Source organism: Bos taurus, chromosome 19 (assembly GCF_002263795.3).
Source record: "Bos taurus isolate L1 Dominette 01449 registration number 42190680 breed Hereford chromosome 19, ARS-UCD2.0, whole genome shotgun sequence".
In the NCBI taxonomy this organism is placed as follows: Eukaryota; Metazoa; Chordata; class Mammalia; order Artiodactyla; family Bovidae; genus Bos; species Bos taurus.
The window spans coordinates 49,737,100-49,757,936 of NC_037346.1; the positions used below are offsets into that span (position 1 = coordinate 49,737,100).

A 20,837-nucleotide genomic window follows, 5' to 3' on the forward strand; every position below is an offset into this window, starting at 1 on the left:
TGTTCTTTTATTTCTCATATCGATCATTTGTATCTACTTTTGATAAGGTAGATATTTATCAATATCACTGGTGTTTTTTTGAAGATCAAGCTTCTGGTTTTATTGATGTTCTTGATCATTTTCTATTTCACAGATGTCTGTTCTTGTATCTGTTCTATCCTTTTTCTGTTTACTTTGCTATTTTCCTCTCTACTTAAGGTAGAAGCTTAGATCATTGATCTGAGACCTTCTTTTCGAATATAAATGTTTCAAGCTATAAAATCTTCTCTATTGTTCTGACTGCTTCCCACGATTTTAATATATTGTTCTTTTCATTTTCCTTTGGCTTAAAATATTTTCTAAGTTTCTCTCTCTCTTTTTTTTTTCTCTTCAACCCATGGAAATCTAGAAATACTTTGTTTTAATTTCCAAATATTTGGTGGTCCTACCAAAGCAGCAGGCAATGCAGGAGGGAAGGCTGGTGCTCACAAATTCCACAGCTGCCCAAGCCTGACCCTCGGCCAGTCTGGTGATGGCCTCGCTCTTTGCTGACTAAACTCCTTCCCTCCCACCGGTGCTGCCCATTGTCTGAACTAGCCTTTGCTGTTTCTGTGCATTTCCTGCTACCTCATGGCCCTATGCCACTTAAAGAATGGATTGACAGACTTCCCTGGTAGTCCAGTGGCTAAGACTCCATGCTCCATTCAGGGGGCCCAGGTTCGATCCCTGGTCAGGGTACTGGGTCTAAGAGTTCTCCTGCTGCAGCTTAAAAAGATCCTGCATGCCACATCACAGATTGAAAATCCCACATGCTACAGCTAAGACCCAGCACAGCCAAATAAATAATTTAAAAAGAGAAAAAGCAACTCTGAAAATAAACTGTTTTTAAAAAGAAAGGAGAAGAACGTATTGAACTGTTTGGGGACAGATACTTAGAAATATGATGTGATGCAGTGGAAGTTGACACAACATTGTGGATCAACTATACTTCAAATTAAAAAAGAAAGAAGATGAGTCACAAATGGAAGCCAAAATACAATTTTAAAAAATTTAGTAGTTACATTAAAAAGGTTTAAAAACAGATTAACTATAATAATATCTTCTTTAGTCTAATGTATACACAGTATTATCCTTTCAACATGTGATCAATATGAAAATATCAGTGAGATATTTTACATGCTTTTTTTCATACCAGGTCTTCAAAATCTGATGTGCATTTTACACTCAAAGCCTCATTTCATGCACCCGTGTGTCTGGGGACTGGGTCTGTTTTCTCTGGTCAGTCCCACAACCGGGGGAAACAGCTGGAACATCAGGTGTGCAGCTGTGGAGTCACTCACCAGAAAATGCGTCTGGAGTTTTGGCAAGTCAGCGTTGAAAACAGGAAGCTCTGTTTTGCTTTATAATGGTTTCCAAATAATAGTGTGAAATCAGCTTTTTTTCTGACTGTTGGGAAATTACGGAGCACGTTTGTTGGCACTGATGTTTTTGTATTTGCTCTATAATGCTGAGTCCAGAGGGCCTCAGGGGCCCTTCTGTGGCATTTGTTGGCTGTAGGCCTGGCTTCACAGACCTTTCAGACCCCCTCCCAACCCCCAAGGATACCCCCTCAAACACCCAGATGCTGAGATGCTGGGAGTCACAGGGCTCAGGTCTGTACTGATGGCTTCAGGACGCTCATGCCAGCAGCTTGCTGCGTGGCAGCAAAGATTTTGTTAAAGACTTTTTAAGTTTCTGTCTTTGTACCTCGACTGCAGGCACCACTAACCTTATCTCTGTCGCTAGTGGTTAAAACTCCCATTTTTAGGATTCCACACAAATAAAACTGTAATGGCCGCACTTGGCTGACGTTCACCTGTGTTGCGTGCGCATCGGTTGCTCTTTTGCTGGGGGCGCGTGTGTTGCGTCTGCACTATGGCGTCCTGCCATACATGGTTGATGCATAATGTTTAGGCTCTAATGTGTTTTGTCTGCTCTAAAGAAAGCTGCTTGGAACATTCGTGGACAGGTTTTGTGTGGTGTGTGCCCAGGAGCGGAGCGACTGGTTGTGCAGAAGGTCTGAGCACCTGCTCAGCTGCTTTGCAAAGTGGTTCTGTCTCACTGTCCTCCCCGAAACCTGTGCGATTTTCACTTGGTGGTGTCAGTCTTTTTAATTGCAGCAACATGAGGGTGTAGTGTGTTTCCTCACAGTTAAAACTTCATTCCCCTGTCCCAGCTAGATAGCAGGAGGGCCCCTCCCTGTCTCCTCACCCCTCCCACCCCCAGGTGTAATCTCTGAAAAGGTCTGTAAACATCTGACAGATGTCCCCTGGGGATTGGGGGTTACACTGGAAATGTTACTTTAAATGGAAAAAGTGTCTTTGCGGATGTGATGAAGGACTTCGAGACTGCCCTGCCATCGTAAGTGTCCTTATAAGAGGAGTCAGAGGAGATTTGACCCAGACAGATAAGACACCAAGCCACTGACTGTGAATACAGGAGAGGGGCCCTGAGCCAGGGAGGGTGAGTGGTGCTGGTGGCCTTCAGAAGCTGGAACAATGGTCCCCCTGCCTCTGAATGGAGCAAGGCCCTGCTGACACCCCAATTTCACACTGCGAGACTCACTTAGAACTTCTGGCCTCCAGGACTTTAAGAAAATAAACCACTGTTGTTTTAAGTCACTAAGTTTGTGGTAATTTGTGACAGCAACCACAGGAAACCAGTATAGTTACTGCAAGAAATAAGCCTTAAGTGAATGGGGAGATGCACGGTGCTCATGGTGGAGGACTCAGTGTTGCTGAGATGTCTGTCTTCCCCAGACTGATCTGTATGTTCATCATGATCCCAGTTGATATCACAGCAGGGTTGTTTGTTGTTGTTGTTTTTAATGGAAATTGACAAACTCATTCTAAAATTTGTTGGAAATGCAAAGGATTTAGAATAGTCAAAAGTTCATCCAAAAAAGAACAAGGTTAGGGAACAAGCACTACCCGACCTCAAGGCTAATCCAGACAAAGTGTGCTGGCATGAAGATAGATCAAAGGGACGGAGTAGAGTCCAGAACTGACCTGTGTGTGCACAGACAACTGATCTTTTATCAAAGTGCAAATGCAGTTCAGTGGGAAAAGAGCATCATCTTCAAACAGATGGAACACATGGATATCCATATGCAATAGAATTGAACTTTAAAACTTCACACTATGTGTGAAAATTAACTCAAAATGGATCCTAGAACAAAATGTAGAACTTAAAACTGTAAAAATTCTAGAAGAAAACTTAGGAAAAAAAATCTTTACATCCTTGGGTTAGGCAAAAAAGTTCTCAGATAAGATACCAAAATCACAATTAATAAGAGGAAAAAAATGGGTCAATTGGAATTCAAGAACGTTGGAAACTTCTTTGAAAGACATTGTTAAGAGAAGGAAAAGACAGGTCAGGGGAATGGGAGAAAATATTTGCAGATAATTTCTGATAAAGGGCTTGTGCCCAGAGCTCTGTAGGGCTCTCAAAGCTGAATGATAAGAAAATAAGCGTCCCCCCCAAAATGGGCCGATGATTTGAATAGATGCCTCATCAAATAAGGTGTATGGATGGCAAATTAGTTCAGCATGGTTCACCATCAGAAAAATGTTACATCCTCAGTGAGATACCAGTGCAAACCTGTCAGCAGGTCCAGAATAAAAAGGCTGGCCATCCCACGTGTTTGCAAGAATGTGGAGCAACGGGAACTCACACTGCTGCTGGTGGGAACTCAAATGATCCAACCACTCTGGAAAACAGTTTAGCAGATTTTTTAGAAGCTGTCCATTCAACTGCCTTTTCATCCAGTCATCCCCTCCGGGTGTTTACCTGAGAGAAACAGAAGCCTAGAGACTTAAACCCAGATGCTCGCCACATAAACTAGGAGCAGCCGGCATCCAACAGGCAAAAGGGAAAACAGCTGTAGTTCAGAGCGAACAGATGGTACTGAGTGCAATAAACCAGCAAAGACTGCATGACTCGGTGAAATCCTGGTAAACGCAAGTAATTTACTTGTGATAGCAAGCCAATCAGAGAATCCCCTGGTGGTCCAGTGGTTACAATTCCACACTTTCATTGCCAAGGGCCAGGGTCTGATCCCTTTTTGGGGAACTAAGATCCTGAAAGCAGTGTGTGCCCGCCCCCCAAAAAAGCAAGTTAGCAATTGCCTGGGGGAGGGAGGTGGGAAGCTCACCCCGGGGGACGGACAAGGGCACAAGGAAGCTGGGGATGGGGTGGTTGGGTGTGTAAGCTTTGGTCACATTCATCAAACTTTAAATATGTACCATGTGTTGCGTGTTGATCATGCACAACAAAATTGTAAGTCATTGGAGTCGTCCCTCATGCAACTAAGGGAAGACGTTAGTGGGCAGCCAGGTTTGTAGTCTGGAGCTTGGGGTCAATTAGAGATGAGTGGTCATTGCTGATGGGCTCCTGGGTGCGAATGCCTGTGGCTCAGGGCTCGGGAGCACTTGCCACTGGGGGACAGGGCAGAGCTGGAGGTCTGAGAATGGGGTGGACCTGTCCTGGACTGAATGCCCATGTCCTCCGTCCTTGTCTTGAGGTCCGGAACCCTCAATGTGATGGGACTAGGAGACGGGGCCTTTGGGAGTGACTGGGGTCAGCTGAGGCCGTGAGGGTGGAGCCCTGTGATGGGATCAGACGCCAGAGCTCTTGCCGCCATGTGGGGCCACACGGAGAAGGCCGCCTGCAGGCCAGGAAGAGGCCCCACCAGACCGGGCCCTGAGCTGTGGTGTGAGTCGCCATCCGCCTGAGCCTCTCAGCAGCTGCAGCCAAATGAAGTGGCGCAGGGGAGCAGGGCCTGTGTGTACTATCCAAACGTTCAGCTTGGTGGTCTCCGGGCCGAGTGTGTGTTGTCAGAATCAGGAGCACACGCCGGTCACTCTAAGCCAGTGCCGTGGCTGGACACGGCGCCCAAGCTCAGAGGTGTGGGTAGGCATGGCTGTAACCAGGCCCAGCATGGGGACGCTAGCCCTCCTCCCAGGGCCTTGCCTGAGACACCCTCACCCGCTGAGGCTGCTGCACTGCCGCGCGGGGGAGCTTGTGTTCTGGGCTGAGAAGGGTGGGCCCGGTGCCCGCCCTGCGCCCCTAATGAAGGCGGAAGTGAGCTGACTTCAGTACTGCCGCTGCTGCTAAGTTGCTTCAGTCGTGTCCGACTCTGTGTGACCCCATAGACGGCAGCCCACCAGGCTCCCCGTCCCTGGGATTCTCCAGGCAAGAACACTGGAGTGGGTTGCCATTTCCTTCTCCAATGCAGGAAAGTGAAAAGTGAAAGGGAAGTCGCTCAGTCATATCCGACTCTTTGCGACCCCATGGACTGCAGCCTACCAGGCTCCTCCGCCCATGGGATTTTCCAGGCAAGAGTACTGGAGTGGAGTGCCATTGCCTTCTCCAGACTTCAGTACAGGAGTCTTCAATTCCTGCAAATCTCCCTTGCAGGTGGTGGGCTTGCCCTCAGGGCCCGCCTGCCCAAGGCTGTGGGATGCATGTTGTCTATGTGTGTAGGCGTGTGCGTGTGTGAGGGGCTTGTCTGGGTTGAAGGCTCTCTGCCCAGAGTCCAGGGCAGAGAGAGGCAGATGTTTGGGTCTCCCTGGAGACCCCTTTGCTCCTGGGTGCTGCCTCCTTCTCCCTCCCTGACTCAGACTCAGTGCAGGCAGTACAGCGAGGGAGGAAGGGGGGCCCAGTCCCTTTTTTATTTTCCCCACATCCTTCGTGCCCCAGGGTGTCAAGGGAAAGAGCCCTGTGTTCTGGTCTCTAGTTATTGTTGGCAGAACCTCCATGGCCCAGGCCAGGTGTTGTGGCTACAGGCAGGGCGAATCCCAGAAAGCCAGGAACCCCTCTCCACTCCTTGTGGGCTGGCAGGACCAGCCTGAGCTCGTGGGAGCAGTGGAGGCAGAATCGTGACCATGCCAGGGAGCTGGCCCTGAGTCCTGCTGACCTGCTTGACCCACACTGGGGCCTGGCCATGTTTCACATCCAGGAACACGTGACCTGAGTGCAGGAAGTGGCCACAACAGGCCATTCATTGAAGAAAGGGTTGTTTTTCTTCTAAGACAGTTTTGCTCAAGGTTTCTTATAATGAGTCCCTGGGGTTTTAGAGGTGGGATATGCTCATTAAGCCTACAACACCTTCTCCCGAGGGCTCCACGGCTCCCGTGGTCAGGGGCTGATCTGGACAGGACCTCAGCCCCCTGCTCTGCTGCAGGACAAGGAAGGGGCACCCACTGGCAGCCTCAGGTGACAGACGGGGGCACCTGTACACAGAGGGGCTCACACGCTACACTTCACACACCAGGTTAAGACACGACATTCCTTCACCTACACACAATTCAAACAGTGACTAGAACTGATGACTGGCAAATTTCTAAGAGGATTGTTAAGACCCTCACGAGTTCTGTCTTGCTGGAAACCACATTTAAAACTCAGAACCCACACGTCAGCAGCCGCTCCACTTCTTAAGCCCACGGTGGGGTGGGGTGCAGGGGGGATCCCATGTCAATCACCAAGCCCTAGTCACCACAGCAGCCTCGCCCCTTCCCTGTATCACCAAAGAGAAAGTTCCACAAACAGGTTCCCCCAGCCACCTGTGGTCGGTGAGGCTCCTGAGTGAGCAGAAAGCTTGAGAGGCGGGGGCTAGGCAGGGAATAGTCTCTGGTGGAAGTGTCTCGAAGCAAAAGTGCAGAAGACAGGCTTGCTCGGGGCTGAGCGAGCTTGGCAGGTGAGGGCTGCGTGGAAGGGGTGGGCTGTCCCAAGTGACTGTCTGCTGCTGGGTGTTCACAAACCATGTACAAGTACAGAAGAAACTTGTCCCAGGCACAGAGCATGGGGGTCTGTCCGTCCCATTCTGTTCCAGCTTAGCTTCTGGGCGTGACTCCCTGTCCCCAAGACGTGCTCACAGCCTCACACTGTCCCTGATTTGGGTGCAGGTCGGGCCTGACGTCAGGCAGGTTCTCACAGAGTCCATGGCACAAGTGCAGACTTTATAACCTAGTAGAAATAAAGAGCTCGGAGCCCCCAAGCCCAGCCACCCCCAGTCAGGCAGACAAAGCCCCCGTGGTGGACACGCAGCTCCTCTCTGTCGTCGCTCTTCCTTTCAGGCGTTCCTTTGCATTAGGGTGTAGGTGAAGCTCGATCAGGGAGTGATTAGAGCACAGCCCCGAGGAGCTGGGGTGGGGATCCCCCCTGCCTGTCCGCCTGGGGAGCCGGACACCACTGATCTGCCTCTAGAGCCACTTGACCTTTGTACTGACAGGGAAGGGCCAGCACGGTGTATCACTTTCTGAGTGACTTTCTGGGAGATAACCCGAGGGGTTGTGTGACAACTGTTCTTCTCTGTTAATTGTGTCGATGCTAATTGTTTCCAGGTGTTTACCTCCAACGGCCCCACCGTGATCATGCCCACCTGGTTCTGCTCCCGAGCCTGGTTCGCCCACGTGGGCCCGTTTGATGAGGGCGGGCGGGTAAGTGTGGTCCATGGATCCCTCCTCTGGGCACGTGGGGAGGGGCTTTCAGGGCCTTCCCGGCGCTCCCTGGGTCTGCGTGTGGGTGCTGGGCCTCCCCGGGAGCAGCAGGTTTCTGTGTGAAGACCATGGGCGTCTGCTCTGGCCTCACACCCACGCGGCCACCTCATCCTGGTTTAAGGGCTGTTTGTGGGAAAATGCAGGACACGGGCAGTGCCGCCCTGCCACCCTGGGCGACAGTGGGAGAGGAGCGCCCCTCGCTCCCCTGAGGGTGGCGGCCCCGGAGCACCGGGGGCGAGCTGGCCTGGGCCTCCCCCGCGGAGCAGGACCCACGCTGGCCTCTGGCTTAGAAACGGGGACACAGACCCCTACCTGCTCTCCCTCCTCGACGGCCTTAGAGGGAACACTCCGACGGAACACTCGGTCAGAAGGTAAATCAAGGTTGATTAGTTTGCTTTCCTTTAAGTCTCCTTAAATTGGCTTTGAGACGTGTGTTCTGGTCTCGTGGTGGATGGAGCCCGTGGGCCAGACGTGTTAACGCCCATCAGGCCAGAAGGTGGGGGTGACGCAGGCCCAGGCTCACCGTCTGCCCCAGGACCTTGGCCCCCGTCCAGCCCGCTCACAGTCTTCTCTCCACTTTGGAGGGGACTGTCACCCACTGCCAGGGGCCCAGGGGATCCTTGGCTTGGGGCCCCCTCCTCCCTGACCCCACCCAGCATTTCTCTGACCACCCCCCAGGGAGAGGCCGGCTCCTCAGCTGCCCCCTGCGCTGGACCCTGGCCAGACAGTCCCTCCCATAACTACCCAGACACGCCCTCCGTGCTGGTCTCGCGTGTACAAACCAGGGGCCCAGCCCGCCTGTCCTCAGGACTGGCCAGACTGGGGAATGTCTGCGCCTCAGCTCCACTGGCCCTCCCTGTCCTCGAGGGTCTCGTGAGCGCGTAGCCACACTCTGCCCAGGGACTCCCACTGGGGGCTGCAGGGGGCCAAGGCCAGAGAGATGGCGGAGTGTCCTCTCTGCCAACAGATTCTCCTTGAAATCAAGGCATGGGGGTAGCAAAGGGACACGCCATGAGTCTCCCCACCACTAAGCAGGTGCTGCAAAAGCCACTCTCACTGGTGCTGAGTCCAAGCACCTGTTCTCATTCCTCTGCGGCAAGTAGCTCCAAGATGGTCATCAGGAGGCATTCCCTAAATTGCAGCCATGACCAACTTCAGGACGGGAAGTGCGTCAGGCCTCTTAGCACAAGTTAATTCTTCCTGGAGAGACAGCTGCGGAAGGAAAAGAAAGTCCATCCCTCTCTTTGTACAGGAATCGGGGCTCAGGGACCAAGGACCTGGGCTGGGCTGGGGCCGTGGCTGCAGCAAGTGAGGGATGTGGCATGAGGAGGGGGTCACAGATGGCTGTGAAGCCCACCTCCAGGTGAGGACATGAGGTGTTTCCTGGTTCCTTCAGGCCCTCCCCCAAGAAAACAGGTTGAACTGAAGAGTTCTTTGTGGAATGCATTTGAGGGAGCACCATGTGCTGGGGGCTGGTCCTCAGCTGGTTGTCCCGGTCCGAGAGGCTGCAGCTCTCACCCAGAAGGGAAGAGCAGGGAACTGGAGCCGCCGGGACAGTTGAGGTGCTAAAGGTCCCAGAGCAGGATGGGATAAACGAGGACGAAGCGGGCATGAGCTGAGCCCACAAGGTGCTCAGGTCTTAAATCCGGAAGATGCACTCCCAGAGTGAGGTGGACAGGAGGAGGAGAGTTGGAGGAGGGCGCGGGACGGCACCCAGCTTTTGAGGGGTCTGGATGTTCCCAGGAGACAACTGTTTCAGGCCCTTAAACCAAAAAGAAAGTGACCAAAATGGTGTTTGTTGGTTCAGAACAGAGCTCTTCTGAGGGCGGGGATGGCCCGGAGTGGGTCGTGGCTGCTCAGAAGAGCTGCTACCCGGCACGGCAGACACTTTTCAGAAGTGCCTTTGCACCCGTTGGAAAGATCCTCAGGCTTGGAGTCGCCGTGTGGCTTATGAGCTGCCACCCCCTCTCTGGATGTGGGGGCCCCAGGCTCCTTTGCATTTTAGCCATTCTGACTGGAGTTGTGTGGTTTCCTGTTGTATTTTAGTCTACATTTTCTAGATGACTTACAATGTTGAGCATTTTTTCATGTGCGGATTGGCTGCTCCTATGTTTTATGAAGCATCCAGATTTTTTTGCCCGGTTTTGGGTGGAGCATCTTATTTATGTGGCCAGGGAGGTCTCAGTTGCGGCACACAGGATCTTCCATCTTTGTCGAAGCACGTGGGATCTTTAGTTGCAGCACTCAGACTCTGTGGGATCTAGTTCCCTGAACAGGGATCGAACCCAGGCCCCTGCATTGGAAGCCCGGAGTCTTAGTCGCTTGATCTGATGCTTCCAGCGCAGGGGGCCTGGACCGCCGGAGAAATCCCTGTGGAGTCGTCTTGTTGAGGTGTTGGTGTTCTGGGTCAGATGCGTGCTCGTGGGTATTTCCTCCCATCCTTGGTCTCTGTGTTCTGGGATCTTCCCTCACTCCCACCTATGCTCGCCCCGGTTCTGTCCCGAGGATGTCAGGGCAGCGAGGCTGGGCGTCCACCTCTGTTTTGTGGGTGTCATCTCCCTGCCCCAGCGCCCCCCGCTCTGAGCCTGGGCCTCACAGGTGCTGCAGAGGTTGGCCTCTCAGACACCCAAAGCCAGAAGCTGGCATCTTCTCTCGTGCCTTAGAAACCTCTCTTGGTATCAAAGAAAGTTTGTATTTTGTCATCTCTGTATCGAATGCCCTTAATTCCATATGCTCTTCTTAAACCTTTCCTGCTCAGCTTTTTGTGTTTGTTTTTGAAAGTATTCTGACTCCTACCTGTTGCTTGAATGGCAGTCAAGCCTATTCCCTCTCTCTCTCCTGATTTTGATGTGTGATTTCTGCTCACATCAGAAGGCGGGCCCCATGCTGAGTCCCCAGGTGCCTGTCCGAGTCCCTGGACTCAGCCTCACACGTCAGGCTTCCCCACGTCTGAAGGGCCATGGCGTTCCTTGTTCCTGCACATTGACGCTGTGGTTTTGGACACACAAAGGAGGGATGGACTGCACAGAAAACCCTGGGCCACACCTTCCCTCCTGTCCTAAGGACACAGCTCTCCATTGCCTCTCTCTGCCTGACACTCCTCAGACTCACCTGGAGGCAACAGCGGAATTCCCCCGTTGTTGTTAAAGACTCTTGGTTTCACTGGGTTCCGACGTGATCTGGTTCCGATGTGGGAACCAGGTCTGCTCTTATCTCTTTTTGGCTTATAGTTTTAAGTTTTAGCTGTCCGCTGTTGCTGTGGTTTTCTATTTCAATATTCATTATACATTGGCTAGATTTTCTTTGTCTTCCATTTCAACAACTCTCTCTTAAACCCTTTTTTATTATTTAATTTTCTTAATCTTCACTTTCTTGTTTATTTTCCTACGTTTCTTCAGTGCCCCTTATTTTTATTTAGATCTGTTTTCCCTGGAGAACTAATTTCGTCTTCATTTCTCACATAATTTTTGTCTTTTTCTTCTATTTCTATTTTGAGTTCAGTCAATCCTCTCCTATTTAAAAGGTTTATTGGGGTATAATTCGTATAATTCACCTGTTAAATGTGCAGTTCAGTGTATTTCAGCACATTCACGGGGATGTACAACCATCACCACCGTCTGATGTTACGAAAGAGCTTCGCCTCCCAGAGAAGCCCACCTGCGGTCACGCCCCCAGCCCAGGCTAGTCCCCCCTCCTCTGTCTTTGCACGCACTCTTTGCACGGGTCCAGCTCTGTTACGGAATTTCTGGTTCAAGATGGCCTGCCCCTTTCTCAAGCCTTGTGGAGGACGTGTGATTTCACGTGGAGAGTTGTTCACAGAATTTTTTTCTCCTTGATTTTTGGTGGTGTTTTTGTTTGGGGTGCTTGTCTGTTCACAGAAGTGTTTTTCTGTTTCCCGTCACGCTGGCTTTGTGTAGCCTCTGTTCACAGGACTCCTGCCCCAGGGTCGCCCCTTGTGTGACCCCAGGGAAGTACAGCAGCGTTGAGGGCAGGAAGGGGAGGAGAGTGTGTCTCCTGCTTCTCCCATTTCATCCCACAGGACCCTCATCCCCTTTCTCCACACCTCCGAGGGCACACGCCCTTCCATACCCCAAGAGTCCCCAGGGCAGGGGTGACTCCCCCAATCTTCTCAGGCCCCTGTCCCCACGGAGGACTGGGCCTCAGGACCTGGTTTTCCACCTTCTCTGGCTAAATTCTCAGTTGTCTCTCTGCCAGAAATAAGAAAACTCTGGGGTTGAGTTCCTACTGGTCATGAGCAGAGAGGACATCCTCTCTCCTTCCTAAATCTATAAAGCGCAGAGTTACAATGTGCTCTTGAAAGGTGCCTTTGAAAATGCAGAAAATTAGCAAAAGGAAGAATATACAAATCACCGGTGAGCCCATCACCACACATCTGCTCTGAACTTTTGTGTGGGGTCCTTTTGTCTTTCTTTAACTGTGGACGACTTTTAGCTGAGCTGCAAACTTTTTTTTTTCTTAATTTTGGCTGCACTGGGTCTTCATTGCTGCTTGCCGGCTTTCTCTGGGTGGGGCTAGTGGGTGCTCCTCTCTAGTTGCAGTGCGCGTGCAAGCACAATTGTGAAAGCTGACTTTTAACATTCTGGTATAAATCCTTTCATGACTTGTGGTCTTTGTGAAAACACTTCAGTCACCACAGTGGTCCATCAAGTCACGGAATGACTCAGCAGCTGATGCTGGAAGTGAGGCTGTTTGCACGGCTCCTGCGTCGCTTTCCTATGTGGCCTGCTGCCCCGTCAGTCTCTCGTGTGTTGAGACCCCCTGGCAGCGATTCCCTGGGCAGGGGTGGCTCTGTGTGGGGACCGATGCGGCGCTCAGTGTGGCAGCTCAGAAGTGAGCCCAGTGGGCTGCCCACAGGGTGGCTCTCAGGCCTGAGCCAGGAGGTGGCAGAATTCATGGCCGGGTGATCACAGACAAGGGGCATCAGTTCATCACAGACCCCAGAGGCTGGGTGCATAGGGCCCAGTCCGGGGATACACTTGGGCCAAGAAGCTGGCCAGAAGCGGCCAGGAGTCCCCTCTCTCCCCAAGGGTAACGGCCACGGGGCTCTACCAGGGCGTCGAGACCTCAGAGGCCAGCCATGCCACCTTCCCCTCAGGGTGGATGAGCTGGGTGAGCAACATTGGCTCTACCGGGAACAGTCAGCCCCACTGTGGTGCTGGCGCTGCCCTGACCTGAGCTTGGGCTGAAGAGGCAGAACAGGCTGGGGCCGGCGCACAGCAGCCTCTGCACTGTAGGGAAACCAGCCTCTGCCTGGAGCAGGGGTCCTGGCAGCTTGCCCAGCTGTTGCTGGGCTCTGCTCACCAGTCACGCCCTGGGTGACCTCCTGTCCAGACCCTCTGCTTTCTTGGTTTTCACCTTGAACTCAAGGAAGTGAAGGAGCTGCGATTGTTATCCCCGTCAGGACTGAGGTCCCCCAGCCCCGGACTGACCAGCAGGGCAGCTGCAGCCCCGCCAGCCAGCCCTGATCTGAGCCCTTCTCCAGACGAGGGTGGGAGGCCTGGGTTCTCACAGGACAGGAGGACCCCGTGGGACCCTGCAGACCCTCAGAGCAGTGTGCCCGTCAACAGGGAGGGGGCAGTGGGGTCCAGGGTCCAGTTGGAGGCCGTGAGTGAGAGTGACTACAGGGCTTGGGTCTACTCCTCGGGCATCTTCTTGTCCCAGAGCCACCTCTTATGGTCACGTTTGCCGAGCTCTGGCCATGAGCTGGGGGCAGCTGGATGTGTTGTTTTCCAGCTGAGGCCTCACCGGTCAGGCTGGGCTCAAGTGTGGGGGCCCCAGGCCGACCTCCATCTCCCGTTGCCTGAACCAAGGCTCTGTTCTGAGTGGACACATGTTTCTTCATCCTGCAGGGTGTCCCTGAGGACCTGCTGTTCTTCTACGAGCACCTGAGGAAGGGCGGCGGGGTCGTCCGTGTGGACCAGAGCCTCCTCCTGTACCGCTACCACCCCGGCGCGGCCACACACTCCGTCCTCGAGTACGTGGTCCTGGGGTCCAGACTGGGTGGGGTGGGGGGACCCAGTCAGGTCTCTGCCCCAAGGTGGGGACCTGGGAGCGTGGCTGACACCAGAGCCCATGGCCTCCCAGGAGGGAGGTCATCCCCAGTCTGTGGACCAGCATTTTCCTCAGGATCAAGGCTAAGTGTCTGCTCTCACTTTTATTATTTATTTCAGTTGCTTTGGGTCTTTGTTGCTGCACAGGCTGTCTCCAGTTGCAGCGAGCAGGGCCTGCTCTCTAGCTGCGCCTCATTGTGGTGGCTTCCCTTATTGCAGAGCGCAGGCTCTGGGCGCTTGGACTTCAGTAGTTGCGGCTCAAGGTCTCTAGAGCATGAGCTCAGTAGTTGTGACACGGGGCTTAGTTGCCCCGTGGCACATGGGATTGTATTTCCTGGACTGAGGATCAAACCCGTGTCCCCTGCATTGGCAGGCAGATTCTTAACCACTGGACCATGGCTCAGTGGGTAAAGAATCTGCCTGCAATGCAGGAGACACAGGAGACGTGGGTTCGATTCCCTGGGTCAGCAAGATCCCCTGCAGGGGGCATGGCAACCCACAGCAGTGTTCTTGCCTGAAAAATTCCATGGGCAGAGGAGCCTGGCAGGCTACAGTCCAAAGGCTGGACACAACTGAGCAACTGGGCACACACAGAATCCACACGTGGATGTTGTCTGCAGGTCCTGTTCTCACTTGATTTGAGCTGAAAGGACTCAGAATGAGTCCAGAGCACCACTGATGTGATGACAGGTGGGCTGGGGGCGTCCTCTTCCTTCTCTGCCCACCAGGGGGAGGCCGGCTGGGGCAGAGGTTGGGTCATCCCCTACGAGGCCATCGCAAAGGCCGGCCCTTCCTTGTCGTGGCTCACGGCCTCCCAGGTTCCAAAGCTGGAGGTCAACTGCCAGGGGTAGGGCAGGGGAGGCGCCCGAAGTGCAGGCTGGGTGAAGACGAGCAAGCTGTGTGTTTCTTTCTTTAGTTTGAACTCTGTGCATGTGCACATGTATGTTTGTGCAGGTGTGTGTGAGTGTTTTGTTTCAAACCACCACAAGTGTGGAGACGCTCGGTGCTACCGTGATGCTGCTCACTTGGGGACAGAGAGGAGTGGAGCCCTGAAACAGGTCTGTGATCAGGGCATCTTCTGAGTGGAAAGAGCATGAGGCAAAGACATGCATTTGAGTTTCTGGACACAGAGGAGACTCTTTTCTTCCCCAGAGGGTATGAGACTCGTTGGAAGGCGTGGCCGCTCAGCTGCTGTCCAGAGAGGTCTCCTGCCCACTGTCACAGCGGGCGTGATGCTGATTGGAGAATGTGTTGTGGGGGGATCACAGATTGCAGTAGTCATATTCATTTGGGAGATCCTTGAACTTTTGCACGGGCGCTATTCCTTACTGAAGCTTAGCTTCTTTGTTTTCCAGCTTTAAGCAAAAGAGCTTGATTTCTCTTGTCTTTTGATAAATCTGAATTTTGATATAGTAGCTCTAGTGAAGCATCATAGGGAGTTTATTGTCATGAACTTGACTCAATGTAAGTGCGATCTGCACACATGGGGTGAAGGTCTAGGAGGACATAAGAGTCCTAAATGTGTATATCCCTAATCACAGAGTTTCAAAATACACAGGCAAAAACTGGTAGAAATAAAGGGAGAAGTAGACAAACCCATAGTTACAGTTGAAAATTTTAATATTCGTATCTCAGTAATTGTTAGAAGTTGGGAAGTCTGAGGATCAGAAGATTTGAGCAATACTGTTAATTAGCCAACATAACAGTAGACGTTTAAGGAACACTGTAGAAAGCAAGCTGGAATCAAGATTGCCGGGAGAAACATCAGTAACCTCAGATATGCAGATGACACCACCCTTATGGCAGAAACTGAAGAAGAACTAAAAAGCCTCTTGAGGAAAGTGAAAGAGGAGAGAGAAAAAGTTGGTTTAAAGCTCACCATTCAGAAAACGAAGATCATGGCATCCGGTCCCATCACTTCATGGGAAATAGATGGGGAAACAGTGGAAACAGTGTCAGACTTTATATTTTTGGGCTCCAAAATCCCTGCAGATGGTGATTGCAACCATGAAATTAAAAGACGCTTACTCCTTGGAAGGAAAGTTATGACCAACCTAGATAGCATATTCAAAAGCAGAGACATTACTTTGCCAACAAAGGTCCATCTAGTCAAGGCTATGGTTTTTCCAGTGGTCACGTATGGATGTGAGAGTTGGACTGTGAAGAAAGCTGAGTGCCGAAGAATTGATGCTTTTGAACTGTGGTGTTGGAGAAGACTCTTGAGAGTCCCTTGGACTGCAAGGAGATCCAACCAGTCCATTCTGAAGGAGATCAGTCCTGGGTGTTCTTTGGAAGGAATGATGCTAAAGCTGAAACTCCAATACTTTGGCCACCTCATGCGAAGAGTTGACTCACTGGAAAAGACTCTGATGCTGAGAGGGATTGGGGGCAGGAGGAGAAGGGGATGACAGAGGATGAGATGGCTGGATGGCATCACTGACTCGATGGACGTGAGTCTGAGTGAACTCCAGGAGTTGGTGATGGACAGGGAGGCCTGGCGTGCTGCAGTTCTTGGGGTTGCAGAGAGTCAGACACGACTGAGCGACTGAACTGACAGAAAGAAAATGAAATTGCTCAGTCATGTCTGACTCTTTGTGACCCCATAGACTGTAGCCTGCCAGGCTCCTCTGTCCATGGGGTTTTCCAGGCAAGAATACTGGAGTGGGTTGCCATTTCCTTCTCCAGGGGATCTTCCTGACCCCGAGATCAAACCCGGGTCTTCTGTATTGCAGGAAGACGCTTTACCATCTGAGCCACCAGGGAATCTACAAGGAACACTAAACTCCAGAATATACATACTTTTAAAGTACAAGATAGACATTACTTTGGGCCAGTAAGCAAGTCTGAACACGTTTCAAATGATTGAAATACTGGGTATGTTTTATAAATTAGAAATCATTAAGACATCTTGAATATCCAAAATATTTGGAAATTAAGCAACCAAGGGAAAAAAATCACAAGGATACTAGGGGGAAATTTTAACTAATGACAAAACAGTGTGTAAAAGTTTGTGGGATTTAGCTAAAGCAGAGTTTTACAGTAAAATTTTATGGCTTTAAAAGCTTATGTTATTAAAGAAAAAAGCAATTATCTAAGTCTCCACGTTTAAAAGTTACAAACTAACAGCAAAGTAAACTCAAATAGAAGAAAAGGAATAAAGAAGGTAAAACTGAAATTGGATATCAATAGGAAAAATATGAGTAAAACCAGGAATTGATTTGAAATAAAATCAGTGCAATTGAAAAACCTCTCACAAGATTGATTTTTAAGAGAACACAGATTGCCAGTATACTGAGAATTAAAGAGAGGACATCACTACAGATCCAAGAGATACTTAAAGTATAAATAATAATTAAAATTAGATTAGTAATTTTAAAACTTTTCATAAAGAAAAGCCAAGCCAGATGGCTTTACTGATATATTCTATCAAAAATGTAAGGGAGACTAATACTAACCTTACGTGAATTCTTTTCGGAAATAGAAGAGGAGAAAGATCTATTGGGTGTTGGGAGGGAGGAGCTTCACACTTACTCCCTAAGACCAGCATGACTCTGAAGTTTAAAATGCTACAAGAATATTATAGGAAAATAAAATTACAGACCAATATCCCTTATGAGAATAGGTGCAAAAAATCATTCACAAAATATTGCCAAGTCAAATTCAGAAATATATAGGAAAGGATAATGCATCATGAATACAAGTCTGGTTTAACTCTCCAAAATCAGTTTGATTTCCTACAGTAACAGAATAAAGGATAAAAATCACACAGCCCAATAGATGCAGAAAAAACATTTAACAAAATTCAATATCCCTTTATGGTTTTTAAAAAAAATCTCAGCAAACTAGAAATAGAAGGAAACTTTCTCAGTCTGATAGTATCTACACAAACCTATAACTAACCTTATATTTAATAATTAAGGACGGAAAGCATTCCCTTCTAAGATCAGGAGGAAGCGATCTCCTGATTGTTCCTCTCACTACTTCTATTCAACATAGTAAGGGAAGTCAGTGCAGTAAGATCAGGAGAAGAAAAGATACAAGCATGAGGAAGTGGAAGGAAGACGGCATCATTTGTATCAATAGATGGCATGATTGTGTCTCATAGGAAATCAAAACCAATAACATAGTCTTCCAAGATACAAATTTATAGACTTGGAATAAAACAATTGAAAAAAAAATGCAGTTTAAAAAATGTACAGTGACATCAGTGATATAATATTTTTAAGTAAGTGTAACAAAGTATAGCTCTAGCTGCTAAAATCCATTCCAAAAAATGCTGAGGGAAATTAAAACCTATACAATAGATTGATGGAGAGAGATACCACGTTCATGGATTGGAAGATTCATTATTGGTTTTTTTTTACTTTACTTTTGGCTGTGCTGGGTCTCGGTTGCTGCATGCAGGCTTTATCTAGCTGTGGTGGGTGGGGGCTGCTCTCTAGTCGCCATGCACAGGCTTCTTGCAGAGCACGGGGTCTAGGACACGCAGGACTCAGTAGCTGCAGTCTGCACTGTCGAGAGCTCAGGCCCAGAAGCGGCGCACAGGCTTGGTTGCCCCGCGGCCTGTGGAATCTTCCCACACCAGCGGTCGAACCTGTGTCCCTGCATCAGATTCTTAACCACTGAACCATGAGGGAAATCCCAAGACTCAGTATTGTTAACATCAGTTCTGCCCAAATTGATCTGTAGATTCAGTGCAACCCCTGTAAAAGTCCCAGCTGGCTTCTTTGTAGAAACCAATCATCTGATTTTAAAATTCACAAAAAAATCAGAGGACCCAGACTGGCCTAAATAATCTTGAAAAGAGCAAAATTTGAGGATCCATTGTGCCTGATTTTAAGACTCACTCTGAAGCTACACCAATCAGGAAAATGTATTAGTAGCATAAATGCAGAAATACATATCAGTGAAGCAGAGCAGAGAGTCGAGAAATAGACTCACTACTGATTTTCAACAAAGTCTCCAAAGGCATTCAATGGAAAAAGAAAAATATTTTGAACAAATGGATATGCATATGGAAAAAAGAACTCACCCCCTTATTGAAGAATTAATTCTAGATGGCTTAGATGTAAAAATAGAAGCAGTTAAATGATAAAGCTTCTAGAAGAAAACATCAGGGAATATCTTCACAACTTTGGGATAGGCAAACATTTGTTAGGACACCAGACTCTTTAGCCATTTAAAACTTGACAAATCGAACTTCAAAGTTTTTTGTTCCTAAAAAGACACCATTAGAAAAATAAGTAGACAAACCATAGACTGGGAGAAAATATTCACAATTTATGTATCTCACGGAGGACAAGTATAGAGAATATATTAAGAACCTCTACCACCAAAAAATCTAATCTAATAAAAATAAGCAAAATTCTTGAATGGACATGACACCTCACAAATAGTATATAAATGGCCAATTAGTCTATGAAAAAGGTTTCATCACTATTATCAGAGAAATGAAAACTAACCTCTGCACACCCACTGGAAGGGTTAAAAGGAATGTCTGAAATTCCAAATCACGGGGAGGATGTGGACCACCAGACACATATTCATTGTTCTTGGGAGTGTAAACATGGCGCATCCTCTCTCGAAAGTTGTTGGACCTTATTTTATTTATTAATACCTGCCCCATGACCCAGCAATTCCATGTCTAGGTGTTTATCCATGAGAAATGAATGAATTGAGCAAGAGTTCTCTATTAGCAGCCAAGAGCGGGAGCAACCCAGATGCCGGTCAGCAGGTGATCGATAAGCACCGCTATAACGGAGCACTGCTCAACAACTGATACCTGCCAGACCAGGATTAATGTAAAAAAAAAATATATATATATATATATATGTATATGTATGTATGTATATGATTAGTAAGAGAAACCGGATACAAAAGCACACATACTTTTGCAACAGGCAGAACTAGTCCACAGGGACAAAAACGAGACTGTTCTCCTCAGGGGAGGGAGGTAGCAGAAACTTCCTGGGGTGATGGAGGTGCCCCACCTCTTGATAGGGCTGGGGGTGACCTGGGTACATGTTTGTCATAACCACCTGACTTGTATGTATACCTAAGCTCCTTGCTCTTTTTCTATGTGGATCTCATTAAACATTACCAAACTGTCTGGCAGGTATACCTCAGGGAAGTAACCACGTTCCCACCATCCATAAAACGGAGTTGGAAACGCGAGGTGAATAAAATGCAAAGACAGTTTTTCTGGACACAAGTCTTCTGCAGAGCTGAGAAGTGCTTGGACACCTTAGATGCTCTGCAGGGCTAAGAAATGCCTGGGCCTCTGGGATCTCTTCCACTGTCTCCTGAAGGTTCACGTGCGTGTGTCCTCGTACTAGCTGCTGTGAAGCAGGTGATGTGGAGGCGGGTCTGTGGCGACCCTGGTGGCGGCCCGCCGCGCCTCGCCATGTTGTGCCCGTGTACCTGGGGGCAGCTGTCCGGCCAGATGGCTCGTGCCACACACACCCTCCTCCTGTTCTCATGCGCTAAGTCTTTTATGCCAGGACTCTTCTCTTTTCGCAGTGTGAGGCTTTGCCACCCACAGTGTAAAAGAGGTGATCTCATGTTAGTTTCTGTGTCGGATTAAAGTCTTTGAGCAGCAAAACCTCACAGAGCAGCGAGCGCTAATTACACCTTCAGGCTTGTCAATAATTGAACTCCTTCAAAGTCTTTCCCCAAAAGCCCTATGAGAGGCTCCCTCAATCTTGTCCTTTACATTTTAAATTGAGAATGATCAACATTTATATCACTTAACAGTTTCACTATGAAATACTTCCAACAGCCAGAGGCATGGAGGAATCGTCTTTAAGATGAAGTCACCCATTTCCCCAAATCTCCTGCATCTCCCAGGTTCCATTTCCTGGTGTCCCAAGGGGGAAGTTTATTTTCCACAGGACCCATTTCTTTATACTTTGACCACGTGTGATGTCCTCTAAACAGTATACTTTCCCTCTTTAAAAAATGTGATGTTGGTGGCACATTCTGCCTCATTGTTTCTGAAAGTGGCAGGTGCTGGACACCAGGGTGGCCAGGTCTCCCTTGGGCTCCTGTGCCTGGTATCCCCCACATTTCCTGAGCACGTGGACATGAGCTGGGCACGTCTGAGGGTCCATGTGGAGCAAGGAACGTGACCTTGTCTTCCAGGCTCCTGGGTTCAGCCACTCAGCCAACAGCTGCAGCGCTGCCGCTCCCCCCAGCCTCAACCTGGGCCCCAGACCAGGGGCACTTGTGGGGCGGGCTCTGGGTCAGGGAG

The 20,837-nt window shown here is 49.6% G+C and overlaps 1 protein-coding gene across 7 annotated transcripts in view; it reads left to right on the forward strand.

The window, feature by feature from the left end:
• The window catches only part of B3GNTL1 (UDP-GlcNAc:betaGal beta-1,3-N-acetylglucosaminyltransferase like 1), a 131,641-nt gene that overhangs the window by 74,971 nt on the left and 35,833 nt on the right, over positions 1-20,837 (forward strand). For all 7 annotated transcript variants that reach the window (XM_024980962.2, XM_059878600.1, XM_024980960.2 and 4 more), the window contains 2 exons: positions 7,362-7,457; positions 13,388-13,512. In XM_024980962.2, coding sequence (XP_024836730.1) covers positions 7,362-7,457; positions 13,388-13,512 — 221 coding nt within the window. The remainder of the gene's footprint in view (positions 1-7,361; positions 7,458-13,387; positions 13,513-20,837) is intronic.